Raw genomic sequence first — 17,439 nt, 5'->3', positions numbered from 1 at the left:
GTCCATTTGTTATCATCATTTCTATGACCCAAGTGATATATTTCTATGGGTAGGAAAAAAATTCTTTGTTGATTTAAAAAAAAACACATATACATTTCTTAGTATTTGTAAACTATTTGCATACATCGGTGTTTATGCTTTTATATTTTAATGTTAATCCATAGTTGAATAAAATTTGCACATGGGCATGAATGCAGAAAACATCATCAGACCATCCAAAGGTAACTACCTGTAAGAAAAACACACTTACCTTGTCTTCTGCTTGTAGAGAAGAGATAATCCGCCACCAGGGCAACCTAGAGAAGCAGTACGCTGCACTGCGAGAGGTGGCAGATCAGCGGAGACAGAATTTAGACAACATCTATCACATGTTTATGCTGAAGCGCGAGGTGGAAGACTTGGAGCAATGGATTGCCGAGAGAGACGTCAAGGCCTCATCACCAGAAATGGGCCAAGATTTAGATCATGTGACTGTAAGTGTACATTTGTCCTGTACAGTACTGTATATAATTATCCACTTGCACTTCAAATCTGTTCGCTATATTATAATTATTATTATTGTATGTATATGGTGCCACAAGGGTTCCACCACACCTAACAAAGTACGAAACAATGGGCAAAACAAGAAGGCAGAGACTTACAGAACAAGACAATTTAGGACAAGTAAATGGTAAATAACATTCATCGGGGCGGCAGAAACCAAGAATTAGGTGCCGTTGTAAGGAGTATGGAGTATAAGATAGTCTATGTAAGAGAAGGACAGCTCAGTTTGATGTCCCCTCAGTCTGATGCGCAGTCCCGTGCGCATCGGACCTGAGCCGGTGGTCAGACCTGCTGGCCATCCGACCACCAGACCTGGGACCTCCCGGTGGCGGTGATGGGCAGACTAGGAGCAGGGATCAATGCGATCCATCACAACAAATTGTGATGGATCGCATGCGTCCCTGCCACCTGGGAAGGTCCTGGGCAGGTTGCAGGGAATCCCGTGGCCATACACTACTGCAGGACATCGCAGCAGTGTATGGCCACCTTTAGGCTGGAAGATTCTTATATTTGATGAAATGGCTCTTGAAAAGCCTGTTTGAAGTTTTGTAGAGTGGTGGAGAGTCTTATAGAGAGAAGTAGAGAATTTCAGAGGTAAGGAGCACCACGGCCAAAATCTTATAGGTATGAATGGGCGAAAGTAACCCCTTGGCAGGAGAGGTGGTGTGCATTTGTGGAGCAAAGTGTTTGGGTGTAAATGTAGATAAAGTCAGATATGTAAATGGAGAGGAATGGGTGAGGGCTTCCAGAGTGGCTTTTAATAGAAGGAAGGTGGACATAGTACGTTTGCAGAGGAAGATGTCCCGGACAGCAGGCTTAAGGACAGATTGGATTGGATAGAGAGAGGTGGTTGTCAGGGAGGCCAGAAAGTATGAGATTACAACAATCCAATATGGAAATGACCAGCGAGTGGATGGGGTTCTTGCAGCTCAAGTTATGTGGTATCATTGTAGAAAAGGTCTTTCAACTTCCTAATGGTGAGATGATGAGTAATAAAATGTTGCTTGATGGTGATTTTAATGGTAATGTATTATATTCCATTTCTCATTGAAAGGTTACAGTATTGTCTCATCTTCTCTGTAGATTACATTTTTTTTAAATCTTTATTCAACAAATTTATATATGTAGGTGTTGGAATAAATATTCCCGGTAGTCGATATCCCTCATTCATAATCAATGATTTGGCAAAAAAGTAAGTATGGTAGTTGTATATACAATAACTAACCATATTCCAAAGTGTCTCAGTTTAAGTAATAGTTAGCTCCTAGTGAAGAAGATTTCTCAAACGTTCAAAGAGGACAACCAATCAGATTTTAGTATATTTCAACAGAATGTACTAGAGTATGTAGAAGAGAGCTACAATCAGATTGGTTGTGATGGGCATCACCTTTACTTGTCCTCATTACAAGGTATGATAACTCTCGTATGAAGCAGACCAATCAAGTTACATTTTACTGTTTTGCTTGTGATGAAGCAATGACCCTACACTGATTCCAACAAGTTATTATATGAGTGTAACAATGACTACAGAGAGCTACACAAAACTTACCTTTATCTCCTTAATGATATAAACTGTAGGTGCTTCGAGACAAATTCCGTGACTTTGCCAAAGAAACTGGAACAATTGGGCAGGAACGTATTGACAATGTCAACATCTTAATTGAAGAATTAATTGACGCTGGTCATTCTGAAGCTGCAATGATTGCAGAATGGAAGGACAACCTGAACGAGAGCTGGGCGGATTTGTTGGAACTGATTGATACCCGCATACAGCTCTTGTCTGCGTCTTATGATCTTCACAAGTTCTTCTATGATGGCACCGAGATTCTGGGCATGATCGAGGAGAAACGCAAGGACCTACCGGAAGAGATCGGCAAGGATGTGCACACTGCAGAGTCCCTGCACAGAGTACACTCAGCCTTTGAAAGGGATATACATTTTATTGGATCACAGGTACATGCACCACTGTTTTGGTACCATCGTTTCATAGTTTCATAGTGGTTGACCTTTTGACTGTTGACCTAGACATTGTTAACTTAATGACCCACACTCCTGTTGTCCTTCAGTATCCATAAAATATATGCCTCTTAAAAAGCATAACTGTGGATTAACCCCAAGGAGAGACTTAGGGCCCCCATACATTCCCCGCTCCAACGGATCGGGGCATGAAATTGGACCAAATCGACTGTATGTGACATGTCCCGTGCGCATCGGACCTGGTTTCGGACCCTGTGGTCGCACCGGCGGGACATCAGATGTCTCACAATTGGATCCATCAGTGGCAGATCATGAGTGCTTTTTAGCACCCACGATGTGACGAGTCCGATCCCTAGGTGTGTGCCAGCAGGGAAGCACCGCAGTGAAGCACATGTAGCAGCTGGGTCCGTATGGCAGGGGGCAGACAGCAGGGATCGTGGGGCGGGCAGCTGGTAGTGGCGGGAAGCGGGGTCTGTCCAAGCGGCGGCTGGAAGCTTGCAGCAACATTTTTTCCAGGCGACAGGGCGGTATGTGGTTGCTTAATATTTTTAAAAGAGTGGACTGATGTTGAGTGGCTGAGAGAATTCTCATTTCAAAATGTTCAGCAGCCGCATCCCATTCCCACCTCACTGCCTGGACAAATGCCGGTTCAAGCTCCCAGCCGCTGCCGCTACTCGGACCCCGCTGCCCACCACTACAGCTGCCTGCTCCCTGTATGCGATTTACTTAATGTAAAAATGGCACATCAAGTGCCAAATCGCATGTGAGCCTCCTGGGAGCTGCCGGGGGGCTCTCAAGGACAAACTGGTCCGACTTGTTCTTAGGACAAATCGGCCGAGTGTATGGGGGACTTAAGGGTGTCCACAAGTGCTATTTGTGAGTCTGACAGAGTCAGACACCAGTGGCAGCAGTTCTTGACCATGATAGAGAAGGCCATTGTTATGTATTGGCAAAAAAAGCTAATACTTGTACTGTATGTGGAATTCTTTTTACCCAAATCCTGACATTTCTGAAGGAATCTGTACCATTTGTTATACCAGTCCATAAGAAGCTTCTGCTGGAGGTCCTCCTTATACAATTTGTAATTCATTTTTAATAAATATAATTTTTTCCACATTTTTCTTCCAATCAATAATAATGTTGATGATCACCAAAGGTGCTAAGTTAATATTGTGCGTTGATGACAATGATATTAGCAACAGTGGGGAAGATGATGATAATGATGAGTATGACTTGTTCCAAATGTGACAATGAATAACAACTCTGTAAACTGCCTTAAGCCCATCTGTAGCTTGGTTTGTGTGGCCCAAATAAACCAAGCACTTCAGCCACAAAAGTGGCAGCCCCTGTCACTGAAGTGCTTGATTTATTAAACTCTGCATTTAAAAAATATATATAAACATAAAGGATGGTGTTAGGGCCCAAAGACAATTCAATTTGACATAATTTGTGGAGTAGACTAAGGAGAATAGTATTATCCCTCTCTGGTGCAGCTTATAAATGTAATATAGGAGTGTGTTATGCAGTAAGGAAGGAGGGGGTTGTTAGTGCTGATTCGGAGCTTGCAGCTCTGCAGTGCATCCATTTATTTTATTGGTTTATTTTTCAACCCTTGGGGAATTATTGTCTATTAACATTGCATTCAGTTTCTAATTCTTTAATTTCAATTGTCTAAATTAATTAATGAATACATTAATAAATCAATCGTTTGCTTTCAATGCCTGACACTATTTACTCCACCTCCATTTCCCTGTACTGCCCTGGGACCTCTTCTTTTGAAAAAAAAAATATATATATATCTATGTGGCTGTATAGTTTATTAAACAGTCAACCTGTCTGCCACAGCTGTGGCACAATGTTTCATCGATGTGCTATACAAAGCCATGGGTTTGTGCCGCTGCTCTGCTGCTTCACTGCCGAACAGGCCCAAATTACATGATTTTAGATGTTTTCAGCAATTGGAAAATAATATCCAGATACTTAATCCAAACACAGGGGACCACACACACATCTCTACTTACAAATAACTAAAGATAGTCCTTTTTATATTATTACAGGTCCAGACTTTCCAAGACATAGCAACACGTCTCTATACTGCCTATGCAGGAGATCAAGCCGTGGACATACAGATGAAGGAGAAGGAAGTGGGCGAGGCATGGAAATCCCTTCTGGACGCCTGTAGTGGTCGGCGGAACGAACTGATAAGTGCCTCAGAGAAATTCAGTTTCTTTGGCATGGTTCGAGATTTAATGCTCTGGATGGAAAGTATGATAAGAAATATTGAAACCCAGGAGAGACCAAGGTAAAGGGATTAAAGAAGTGTTAGGTTGTAGGCATATGTTTATGTTAGTTGCCACAATTAAAGGAAAAATAAAGTATAGTTGAATTAAAAAGTTATTTTAGGTATTTAACCAAATTAGAAATAAAAATTGTTTATATGTCACATATATCCGGCCCCGATCAGCCTGTTTCTATTGCAGACACTGAGTAAGTCCTGGGCTACACACTGAACACACTACACACTGACCCACTGATCATATACTGTACCTCTATACGTATAGGTTCTGATCTAAGTTACCAAAAATATTTTGTCATTGTTGTTGTTTTCCAGAGATGTATCATCTGTTGAGTCCCTAATAAAGTACCACCAAGAACTGAGATCTGAAATTGAAGCCAGAAACCCAAATTATGGCAAATGTGTTGAGTTAGGTCACACTCTACTGGCACATAATCATCCAGCTTCAGAAGAGGTAAAATGCCATCTTACTGCCAGGGTTTAACAGTATATATTAAATACATTATAACCATTTATTTTATTTGTCTTTGTATATATGTAACTAATTGTCCCCGAGTAGAGTACAGCAAAATAGAAATTGCAGAGATAAAGTCATTAGACAGACCCTATCAAAATCGACATGCATTAGGTCAACCACTGAAGGTCAATAGGCCTTAAGCCCCCTTACACTTGTCAACTTATTGTCTCAACAAATTGAACCTGATTGACTCGAGATTTATCCTACGTGCAGGAGGTTCAATCTCTTCCAATCTCTTGGTTATACCTAATGGCACAGGATTGTGGATTGTGTCCTACACATCAGGCACATAAGATTTTGTCAGACGGCACAGCAGATCTTGTCAGATAAATTGACTCAAATTGGATCAAATCTCACAAAATCTCACAAGTGTAAAGGTGCCCATACACGTTACAATTATTGTATACAATATTGTATACAATATCGCATCTCATCCGATCTCGGTTTTGCGATGACATCAGATGAGATGAGATCTAGTACAAAAAGTATGTGCAGTACATACTTTTTGTACTAGATCTCATCTCATCTGATGTCATCGCAAAACCGAGATCGGATGAGATGCAATATTGTATACAATATTGTATACAATAATTGTAACGTGTATGGGCACCTTTAGGGGCCCTTAAGGTTGACAACTGAAATAGGTTGACATCCAATCCGGCGTAGTGAGAGAATAAAACAGGGTTGCCTACACTGTTCGGGAGGGTCCTGGAAATCGGGTCCCCCTCCCGGAAAGGGGGGCAAGCTTCCCGAAATGTGGCCACTCTCCCGCGCCCCCTCCCCCCCGCAAATGATGTGAATTGCGCCTTTGTAGCTCTGCCCTTCACTGTTCAATGCCTCAAATACCAGCATTGCACGATGGGGGGGTGTGGCCCACCTCACTGAACTGGCTGCTCTCTCCTGGAGGGGGCAGCCAGAAAGCAGGCATACTAGCACTAGGGAGTGAAACAGAATTAAGAAGTGATAATGAAGGAAATAAAAATCCAAGTCAATGTTTCTTCATAATTCATTGTAAACGGTTCTCAATCAGTTATAGTTCTACTGCTGATCCATATGTTGCGATTCTAAAATATTGTCCTAACACCTGTAAGCTGTAGATACCTGTAAGGACAATTGTCACCCCCCCCCCCTTCCCCCCCGCCCCACCACCTTCCTTGTGGCTCTGGGGTTTTGAGAACCTTATACAGGGCTTTAGATGGGTTTAGCCACTTTGTGCACACACAGCAATTACATTGGCTTATCTCCCACAGCTTAACTTTCGTAGTGCACCCAAAATGGCTGCCTCATTTGGTATTTCTGTGAATAGGATAAAAGCCACATAGACCCGCTGGTTATGCTGGGACACCACCCCTAGCAATAAGATGCTGAAATCACCCATTATGTGTCATCTCTTCTGGGCATGACCTATTCCTAGCAAGGTAATCCTACATTGTGTGTCCAAGATGGCTGCCGCGCCTGGTACCTTTTATGGTTGGAATATATAAACTGTAGAAGTTATTACCCAAAAATGTCTGCACCATCCCTGCAGTATGTGTGCTCTCTACTTTAAGTCATCAACTACAGTGTCTCCGTTTTTCAACTTCATGCAGTTCTAATGCCCTTGCTCAATGTACCATGTTTTTTATGTATTTTAAGCGACTTTGAGTCCTATGGGAGAAAAGCGCGATATAAATAAAATTATTATTATTATTATTACATTCAGGTGACCACAAATCAACTGAATTCTCCATTTTATGTCCATAGCATAATTATTTCAACTATCTACTTATATTTCAAATATTCATTGTTTTTTAAGCATCAATCCCACTGCCACTTTTGGATTCAGAGAGGGGGAAACCAAGGCATGTGCGCCCCCATTTCATTTATTTTATATAAGGAAAACACTAAACTAGAGGTGGGTTAGCGGGTGAATTTCACTAGGGCCCACCACTATTAAAGTCCTAAAGCCGAAGGAGCATGATAGAAAGGGATTTTATGTTAAGTAAAAAAAAATTCCTGATTTTCAGGTAGCCTCTCAGTCATCCTGGCAGGTTCTCCCCCTGGTTATGTCATGATGACATTTCATGGTGGGGGATAGGGAATTTTGCCATTCCTCCTTAGTTCTGTCAATTCCCATCACGTGCTTTCACCCTCTCCGTGTCACTCCTACCTCTCCCCATCATCCTCTACAACAACCACTGCCTCCCCCTGGCATCATCCACTTCCTTCTGTTATAACTCATTCATTGTCACTGTCACCCTCTGTCTCTTCCTGTCACCCACTGCCTCACCCTCTGCTTCTCCTCTGCATCACACCCTATCACCTTCTTTCTCCTGCCTCTCCTTATAACATTCTCCCTGTAACCCACTTCCTTTCTCTGTCATCTTTTCCTATCTCCGGCTGCCTACCTATCTCCCACCATCTTTCCCTTGTCACCACTCTCTTCTGTCATCCTCTCCCAGTCACCCATTGCCTCTCTCCTTCATCCTGTACGTCACTCACTGCCTCTCCCCTGTCACCATTCCCTAGCATCTCCCACTGTCTCCTCCTGTCATCTTTTCCTGTCACCCTCTGAATCCCCATTTTCCAATATCACCTGTCACCCACTGCCTCTCCCATGTCACTATCATCCATCACCCTCTGTCTTCTGTCGCCCTCTGCGTATACAAGGCATCTCCCTCTTCCCGAAATACGGACACAGCATTTCCTTTGAGACTACACCCTTGTTGTGAGTCTATGCACACTTGACAGGAGCATGTGTAAAACAACCACACCCCAATCCCCTATCATGGTGCCCCCTCTGTCTCATTTTATTCTGGATCCACCACTGTCTACTGCCATTATTCAACCTCCAACCTCTTTTTTTAAAAACAGATAAAGGAAAAGCTTGAGCAACTCTCAGAAAGACGGGAAGAGATGATGGAGAAATGGGAAAAGCGTTGGGATTGGCTTTCCATTTGTGAGTAAAATATTGCCACCTAATGGTAGGAGGACATCAGTACCCTCATCATGCTTATTTGTAAGGTTCCACAAAACCCAGCAGCTCTGGACAGTACATATAAACACATTGTACAAAAAACAGAAGTATATGTGAGTTAGCCAAAGAAAATACAAGCTTTAATAATCTTTGTACACGCTCCTTTCCTCTTACACCAACCCCCCCCCCCCCCCCCATACACACACACACACACCTCATACCTAAACCAGTGAATTTGTGCCCTACCTCCCACAAAGGGATAATGGTCCCACAAGGAAGGGGTGTGGTCACACAATAGTACAGTGACTCCAATTAAAATGCCATCACACAGTAGCATAACCATATACATATTACACCGCATGTAGTGCCCTTGGTTCATATTAAATCACACAGTGGTGCCCCTTATACACATAATGTCCACAGTTGTTCTGCTTATACACATCTGTCTCTGTCACAGTCCAGCATATCACTGTCCATGTCCCTTAGCAGTTCCATGGCCTGTGTCCCTCCAGCAGCTTCCCCACCTCTGAGTCCCTTCTGCCCCCTCTCACCCTGTCTTTGTCATGCACAGAGCCTGTTCCTCTTAGTGGCTCTTCTTCATTTCAGCGGCGGTGATGGTATGACATCACATACGCCATGCCAGAAGAAGAATCCGCTGGGACAGGCTTTTCTGTTGGAATTACTGTTCAGGGCTGTGGTAGAGGTGGAACTCAGTTCCCCCTACCATTAGAAGTGGTGGAATTCAGTTCCCCCTCACTTTAACAGTGGTCTAACACCATCTGAAGATTCATTCTTTAAAAGGGTCAATATTAATTAATTATTAACTGGTGTTTCAAAATAAATATTATTTTAATAATGGGAAATAATTATCAGGCTATATAAATGCTGCCCACAAACAAGTTTTAAACACCAATTAACAATTATTTCATATTATATTTTTTTTTAATAAAAAATATAGATATTCTAATAAAATGAAACAATAATCCAGCATTAATATATCAATAAAATATGATCTTGTCCATAGAATTATCAATGTTATCGGCCTCCTTATTTAATGTTTCCTTTGTTTCCTGCGTTTCCTTTCCTGAGTAGCCAGATAGCTCATTGGTTGTTGGGTTTTAAGCCTTTAGCTTAGTAAAAATACCCCTTAATATCTTTATTAAGGGGGTCAAATATGACATCATTGCAAAATTATGGGTTTCATTCGGTAGTGATGGGACGGGGACAAATTTGGGCCTGTTCCGATGAGTATCACGCTCGCCAAGGTAGGGGAGGGAGGGGGGCAGGTGGTGGTGGACACCAACCCGGAATAGGAGAACGCCCAGCGTTTTACGGGCCTCCCCATGAAAACACTTGGGGTTCCCATAGGAACGCTGGTGGGCCAATGCCTGCTCGGGGCAGGAAGCTGATGTCACATGATATCAGCACCCACCCCATATTCTGTGATCTGCGGAGGAAATAAAAGTCAGTTTGGACAGGAGAAATCAATCGATGGTCGGCTTCTCCTGCTAGCGGGACACATCCCCTCGCAAGGCAGCAAAGGGATTCGGGTGCCGGGCGTGGCGGCGGCCGTTCGGTGGGGTGGCGTTAAGGTGCATGCTAGGCAGGGATTATACACGGCCTAGCCATAAAACCTGAATCAGGCCCTATGTGCCAAGGTCATGGATTAGGAATATGTTCTCTACTTGAGCACAACTGTTGCCACCGTTGTTGTTGTCCCACTTGGTAATAATCACACGGTGTTTCTTTCAGTGTTGGAAGTCTGCCAGTTTGCAAGAGATGCCTCCATAGCAGAAGCCTGGTTGATAGCAAAAGAACCGTACTTGCTGACAAAGCACGTAGGGAATAGTGTAGACGATGTGGAAAAGTTATTAAAGAAGCATGAAGCCATTGAGAAATCTGCAGCAACGTGGGAAGAGAGATTTGGAGCACTGGAAAGGCTGACCACGGTACGTGTCACATCTGTCAATTGGTGTCAGCTGTCGAACATTGAATAGGTCTCAACTCAGGCCCGGATTTGCCACTAGGCCCGTGCGGCAGAGGCCTAGGGGCAGCACATATTACAGGCGGCAGGCAGCCAGGCTGCCTGTGAGTCACAAAGTGGTGACTGACGTGATGTTTAACAGGCTGCTGGTACTGGCAGCAGCATGGGATTGGATGGCCGAGCGGGCAGTGGCAGCAGCATGGGCGAGCAGGTGGCGGCGAGTGACGAGCAGCTGTTTTGCCGAAAGTAATCACCGCTACCGCTCGGCCATGCACATGATTGATTGTGATCCCGCACCCCGGAGGTTCTGCCAGTGCCGCTCGGCTCACTGGCTCAGGTTGAGCTGAGCCACTGCCACCTGGCGCCCATTGGAATACACACAGCCTATTGGCTGCTGTGTATAGAATGGTCGTGCAGGGGCGGGGACAGCTGAGCCGAGCCCCCAGGGTCCTTCCGGGTCCAGGGGGCGGCGAAAAATATTGTGCATAGGGGACCTGACCCTTAAATCTGTCCCTGTCTCAGCTAATGAATTTCTATAGCTGATCGGAATTACATGGACAATATTTGTCAGTGTTTTTATTAATTACACTATTTGTCCTTTTCCAGTTGGAATTAATGGAAATCCGGAAATATCAAGAAGCCAGGAGTCTACAAATGGCGCTGGCAGCTGATGCGGAAACAAGAGAGGTTCAGGCAGAAATTCAGTAAGACTCAACAAAATTATTTAATATTATGAGTAACTAAGCAACCTTAGATATGCGTGCACGTTCCACATCAATCGATGGTCGGGGACCATCGAATGATGTGGATGTTCCCCTGCAGGCTGTGACATTCTCATGCTGTGCGAATGTACGCGCCTTGCAAACGAATGGTGGGCCGCAAGGCGGGATCTGGTTGACTCAAAAGGATGCAAATTTGCATCCAAGAGAATCAACCAAAATAACCCCCAATGTGTTAAGTGCACACAAGTACTAAGTAGCTCTTAAGCAATATATTAAAGCATAGAATGTTTCTGGTACATACAAAATTACATAACTTTATTATCATTATTGTTAATGTAAAATATGCCACAAAGTGACCGGGCCTGTCTAGGTTCCTGGGTGTACAAAGGGGGGTGAGTCCAAAGAGGGACAAAGGAAGAACCAGATAGGTTTTTGGGGCACGCTTGAATGAGCGTGCACGGACTATCACTCTCAACTTCCATCCAATGCTTGACATGATGGAGGATAGTAGAAGGGCCTGTGCATTGCAAAAACCACATTGTACTCTACATCTTCTGTGTCCGTTACTCTCTCATCCACTGGGTCACTAGTCCCTACCTGCAATACCATCTATGGCAACAGGGTGGTGCCTTCGCTAACCCTTTGGAAAGCAGAAGTGACACTTGGTCCTGCATGCCACCCATGTGCCATCTGAGCCAATAAAAGATACGACCATACATCACTGTGCCGCCTGATCCCATCCGATCTCAGCAGCTAAGCAGTGATAGGCCGGATCAGTACCTACCGGGTGACCTGTAGGGAATATTCGGTGCCGTATATATTTACTAGGGAAACAGAGGCACTTGGTTTCCCATGAGGATCTCTCCTACTTTACTTTTCTCTCAATCTTCAATCATCAATATTGAACTTGGTAACGTCACCCTTTGCACGAACTATGCCAGCAGTGCAGAGTATAAAATCAATATGTATAGGGTGGAGGGGTGGTCACCGTAGAACAAACATTTTCGCCAAGAGCAGTGATTAAACAAATACAATGTTTAATATGTTTGTATTTATGTACACTAATTGTTGTTAGTCTCTGCTAAAATTACAGTCTTTTTCACGCATCTATTTTAAATGAGTGTAATAAAAGTTATATTTTAATTAACCTATATTCCTACAATTATTCAATCATTCAAGCATGCCCCAAAAACCTATCTGGTTCTTCCTTTGTCCCTCTTTGGACTCACCCCCCTTTGTACAGCTTTGTTGCTGAACTTTTTTGGGGAGCACCACCAACATAGCACTTCGGATATTTGTCTTTGATCAGTCTCATGTTGGTTTCTTTCATTGTCTTTAAATCATTTTTGCCATATAAATTACAGCCTGTGACGAACCCTTCTCTCTCTATAAACTAGGTTCCTGGGTGTGCCATAAAAGCACCACCATGCCCCCAAGTTCAGAACCATGGCTGTGAACAACATCTGCAGTTGGCACAGTATTCACAATGGGGTGGGAGTCTAAAGGAAGTACCCACCATAGATGCAGGGGGTGCAGCTCAGAGCTGGCCCTAGGCATTGGCAAACTAGGCAATTACCTAGGGTATTTGCAATGTCCAGGGGCCAGCCCAGTTTTAACAGTGGTGGATCATGTGGCAACCAACAGATGGTGCCGACTCTTGCACAGAGGTACCCCTCTTTGTTTGTACCACCCTCTTGCTTAACCTTAGTTACAGTATTTTGCTGTAAGTGGCCATGGACACAATAGCAGAATGACTTGTGCAGGTAGTAGGCAGCTCTGTATGATGTACTAGCTTCCAGGGCCAGCTCTATAATTACATGTGGTATACAACCAAGTAGGGTGCCACACAGTGTCCACCTGTAACATAACGCAGCAGCTGCCAGCCTGGTCACTGCTGGCACTGCTATTCTCCAGCTCGCTGGATGCGACTTATTTAGATGCAAATGAGCAGTGTGATGTCATGCTATCACTCCGCCCACTGCAAGAACCTGTACCGGGGAAGGACACTGACTGTGGGGGACAGAGAAATGCTTGAGGAGGGTGCAAGCCTGCCAGCCTTCCTGCCATCAAGTGGGGCAGCCTGGCCATCTACTGGTGCACTCAGGCAGCCAATAGGTGGATTGAATAAATTTTTTTCCCAGAAGCATAGTGTTTTCCCTGTGCTGGGGCAGCAAGAATTGGGAAATGGGATTCTTATTAAATCTGCTTGTGGAGCCTTCAGCTAATTTGCAAATAGATGTTGGAGGGGAGCATCTGATAAATACTTCTGTTATCTCACTTATTCCTTAGATAAAGATTTTACTGAACTGTCTTGTGGGACATTAGTGAATTGTGGTTCACCCACTGTCTCCCTGTCACCCACTATCTCCCTGTCACCCCTGCCTCCCCAGTCACCCAATATCTCCCTGTCACCCCTGCCTCCCCAGTCACCCACTATCTCCCTGTCAGTCACTATGTCCCTGTCACCCACTATATCCCTGCCTCCCCCATTCATCCACTATTATCCCTGCCTCCTGTCACCCACTATCTCCCTGTCATCCCTGCCTCCCCAATCTTCCGCTATGTCCCTGTCGGCCTCACCTCCCCAGTCACCCACTATGTCCCTGTCACCCCTGCCACCCCAGTCACCCACTGTGTCCCGGTCACTGCTATCTCCCGAGTCACTTACTATCTCTCTGTCACCCCTGCCTCTCCAATCACCTACTATCTCCCTGTTATCTTCCATTCATTATCTCCTCGTACCCTTGGTACCATACCACTTCCTTGTGAGACCATGCCCCTTTTTTTGGAGCGAGCCAATGGCACGCGCTGTCCCTTTATAAATTTTAGCCTATGAGGGGGCTCTATGTAATTGCTTACCAAAACATTTTTGGTTAGGATTAGGCTGAGTAGAGGGGGGTTAGGGTTAGGCACATAGAAGGTGGGGAAGGGAGGGTTAGGATCAGGCTGGGGGGAGGAGGGTTAGGGTCAGGCTGGGGGGAGGGTTAGGGTCAGCCTGCAGGGGGGAGGGTTAGCGTCAGGCTGATGGGGGGGGGGGGGGGTTAAGGGGGAAGGTAAGTATAATTACCTGACACATATCAGGATTCGCTCCATCAGGATGCTGGTGTCTGTATTCTGACCGTATGTATCCCCTACACAGGACTATGATGTATTTCTACAGTGCATTGCTGTTATTACACTGGTATCATACATACACCAGCAGTATTACTATATATAGATTTATCATGGGGCCCAGACCAGGGTATTGCAGCTAAGAGCAGCATCCCCTCAGGAGACAAGTGCTGCTCGTGTTACTGGGACAGGTTTTTTTTTTCTTTCAAAAATATCTACATCACAATTTATTAAATACACCCATATGCATGACACCATTAAAGGAAACCTAAAATTATTATACCCACATAAAACATTCACCTTAATTGTTTTTATTATTTGCTACAATAAATAGGGTGTAGTCCAATATATTGCTGTGTGACAGCTCTGTAAGCACCTGCGCAGCTTCCTGTGTTTGGGAGTCATGCGCAGTCAACTGTCGTTAGTGGACCGGTAGATGTCGTCCTCATTGCAGCGAGCCAACGCCTGCTGTTGTGAAGCAGAGGATGCCGGTCTAATGATGCTGTTGGTACAGAGGTGACAAGCAGGGGTCCCAGGTGACAAGCAGGGGTCCCAGGGGACACAGTCAGCAGCATCCAGGTAAGGAAAGCCAGGTGTCGCAGGCTGTAGGACCGGAGCTGCAGCAAGGTGCCTCCACCAGATGATTAAGCGCTAGATGTCTTGCACCTTTTTGATGGTCTTTCAGCCTCATCCCCTTCATCCTCACACACTGATGGCCGAGATCTTGTTGTGCCTTGGCGAGGAGGAGGCTCCATCACTTTGTGGAAAGTGCCACCACATAAGATTATGTGGTTAATGAACCACCTTTCCCGGCGTGATGGGGGCCGATTCATGCAGCGCTTGACGTAACTGTGGCACCTGTCACATTGCCACTTGTGGCATTGCAAATTAGTCACTGCGGTGTAAAACTTGTGGCGCACAGAGATGTTAGTGCCAGTCAGGTCATTAATCTTCTGCATGAGGTGTAGAAACAGCGGTCCGTGCCCACCAGTGTCTCTCTGCTGCGTGGTGTAGATATACGCATGGATCATCTCGTGCAGGAGGATATCCACTACATCGCTGCGGGACTGCTGCCTCAGGAGGGGCCTGCTGAGTTTTATCCTGCAGGGGCCACTGGTATAACGGCTTGGGTATTGGCAGATACCTGCACACTTCTTCAGATGGTTACTCCATGCCACAGTAACGCCCTGAAGTTTCCCTCCGAAAATCTTTCGATCAAACTCAGTAAAGAGCTTCTCTATATTGGCGGTGGGGCCTATAGACTTCCATCCATCATCCGTTATAGAGACATTGGTGCTGAAAACATCATCGTCTTCAGAACAATCCATAGCTTCATCATAAGCAACCTCCATCTTCCCTCGCTTGCCTAGAAGTGAGGCTCAGGAACAGGTGCTTAGAATGTGCGCGTGTCACAATGGCCAGCTGTATCATGCCTGTGCCGGTCACATGACTGATTCCTATCCAGATACAGGATGTTTCACCATCAGTGAATAAGGTCCAGTATAAGGACAGGAATTAGCTAATGGGGTTTTTTGTCTGTGTTTTTTTTTTTTTTTTTTAAATAACTGTTTATTGTATTTTATAAAACAAGAGGGATGATACAAAGCAGAGAACCAATCACAGCAGCATCTAGCAGTAATACAACTGTAGAAACTGGCTGATAATGCACATACAGAGGGCTTGTAGCCATAGAGAATTAAAGTAGGGTTTCAGTACAAATATAATATCATATATAACAGGGTAAGCATGTAATGTGACATCAAGAACTACACAAAAAAATATGTATGTGTAAATATAGTGTATATGTACATTAGGTATAGGTGGCCCTAACCATAGGCAGATACCTAGTAATCCATGCCTAGGGGTGGACCAGGCCATCTCAGGCCCCTCCCTCTCTCTCAGGGTATAGGGATGCCCAGTACTGTGGCTGCGTTATAATAGTGTCTCCTGGGGCAGCCCTGTTGAACCCAGTGCATGGAAGCCTGTGCAAACTCAGTGTCTAACACTGGCAGCACTGGCTTTAGGGAAAGAAGGGAGGAGCACAGGGATTGCTGGGTGCCCAGAGCCTCCACCCAACCACCACACTGATCAACTGCAGCCAGCCACCTTAGCCGAATTGACAGGTGCCCGCTGGCTTCTCTGTTCCTCTTCCTTCCCCAATGTGCATAAAGCAACACCCGAAGGAACCTGCTATCCTGGAGGCATAGGTGCCGATTTATGTTTTTGCTGGTGGGTGCTCAAGCCAAAAATATAGAGGAGTTGCTTCATGGGGAAGGGGTGTGGCTACAAAATAATACCAATTTATATTACGCAGCACAGTTGTCTCCAAAATTCAAATTACGGCAACAGAGTTCCAGGTACATAAATGCCCCCACAGTGCAGGTACATAAATGCCCCCACAGTGTAGGCATAGGTGCCGATTTATGTTTTTGCTGGTGGGTGCTCAAGCCAAAAATATAGAGGAGTGGCTTCATGGGGAAGGGGTGTGGCCACAAAATAATACCAATTTATATTATGGAGCACAGTTGTCTCCAATATTCAAATTACGGCAACAGAGTTCCATATACATAAATGCCCCCACAGTGCAGGTACATAAATTTCCTCCACAGTGCAGCACTCTTACCGGCATACTGTTTCCCAGGTGGCGGGTCTGGCAATGTGGGTGCTGCAGCCGCAAATTAGCAAGTTAATATGGCGGCCCAGCAGCGGGACTCAGGCCTGTGGGTACTCATCAATTTCCGTGGGTGCTCGGGCCCTTGAGCACCCACATAATCGGCACCTATGCCTGGAGGAACCCCCAGCCACAGCCAGCCAGTAACAGCAGATCAAAATAGGCAGCATAAAGCATACAACGGGGTGATGGGCTAATATTATATAAGGGGTGGGATTGATGAACTAAAAAGTATACTAAGTATATATACAGCAAGGGGTGAGAGGAGCTTCAATTTATATATGTAGGAAAGGGCCACAACATTTATTACACATTAATGTGTGTAACTGTAAAAAGGGTATATTATAAAGAGCTTGGTGTTTAGCTTTTTATAATATATCCTCTTTTTGAAATCTGAAGAATGTCGATTGTGCTACTTTTTGTATTTACAGATATATATGCTTGTGGGTACTTAGATCATCTATTTATACATAGACACAAACACCATACCTTGTGGCGTAATATGTATAAAGGGCACTACAGATGGAGCCGGCGTAAATGAGGCCCGCGTGCGTGCGAGGCACCCGCACACCATATTTGTGGCAATGGACACGCGAGCATTCCTGTCTCGGCGAATGGTGCACTGAGACATGCTGACATGGCGCTGTCGGGATGAATGACAA

General features: G+C 44.8%; 1 protein-coding gene across 3 annotated transcripts in view; it reads left to right on the top strand.

The window, feature by feature from the left end:
• Nucleotides 1-17,439, top strand: part of LOC146049969 (spectrin beta chain, erythrocytic-like) — a 97,148-nt gene that overhangs the window by 66,284 nt on the left and 13,425 nt on the right. For all 3 annotated transcript variants that reach the window (XM_083166685.1, XM_083166686.1, XM_083166687.1), the window contains exons 25-31: nt 269-473; nt 2,122-2,496; nt 4,578-4,822; nt 5,132-5,270; nt 8,187-8,271; nt 10,042-10,238; nt 10,880-10,977. In XM_083166685.1, coding sequence (XP_083022811.1) covers nt 269-473; nt 2,122-2,496; nt 4,578-4,822; nt 5,132-5,270; nt 8,187-8,271; nt 10,042-10,238; nt 10,880-10,977 — 1,344 coding nt within the window. The remainder of the gene's footprint in view (nt 1-268; nt 474-2,121; nt 2,497-4,577; nt 4,823-5,131; nt 5,271-8,186; nt 8,272-10,041; nt 10,239-10,879; nt 10,978-17,439) is intronic.

The sequence above is a fragment of the Crinia signifera genome, chromosome 12, assembly GCF_055691185.1.
Source record: "Crinia signifera chromosome 12, ASM5569118v1, whole genome shotgun sequence".
Taxonomy (NCBI): domain Eukaryota; kingdom Metazoa; phylum Chordata; class Amphibia; order Anura; family Myobatrachidae; genus Crinia; species Crinia signifera.
This window is presented reverse-complemented; position numbering and strand designations above follow the sequence as displayed.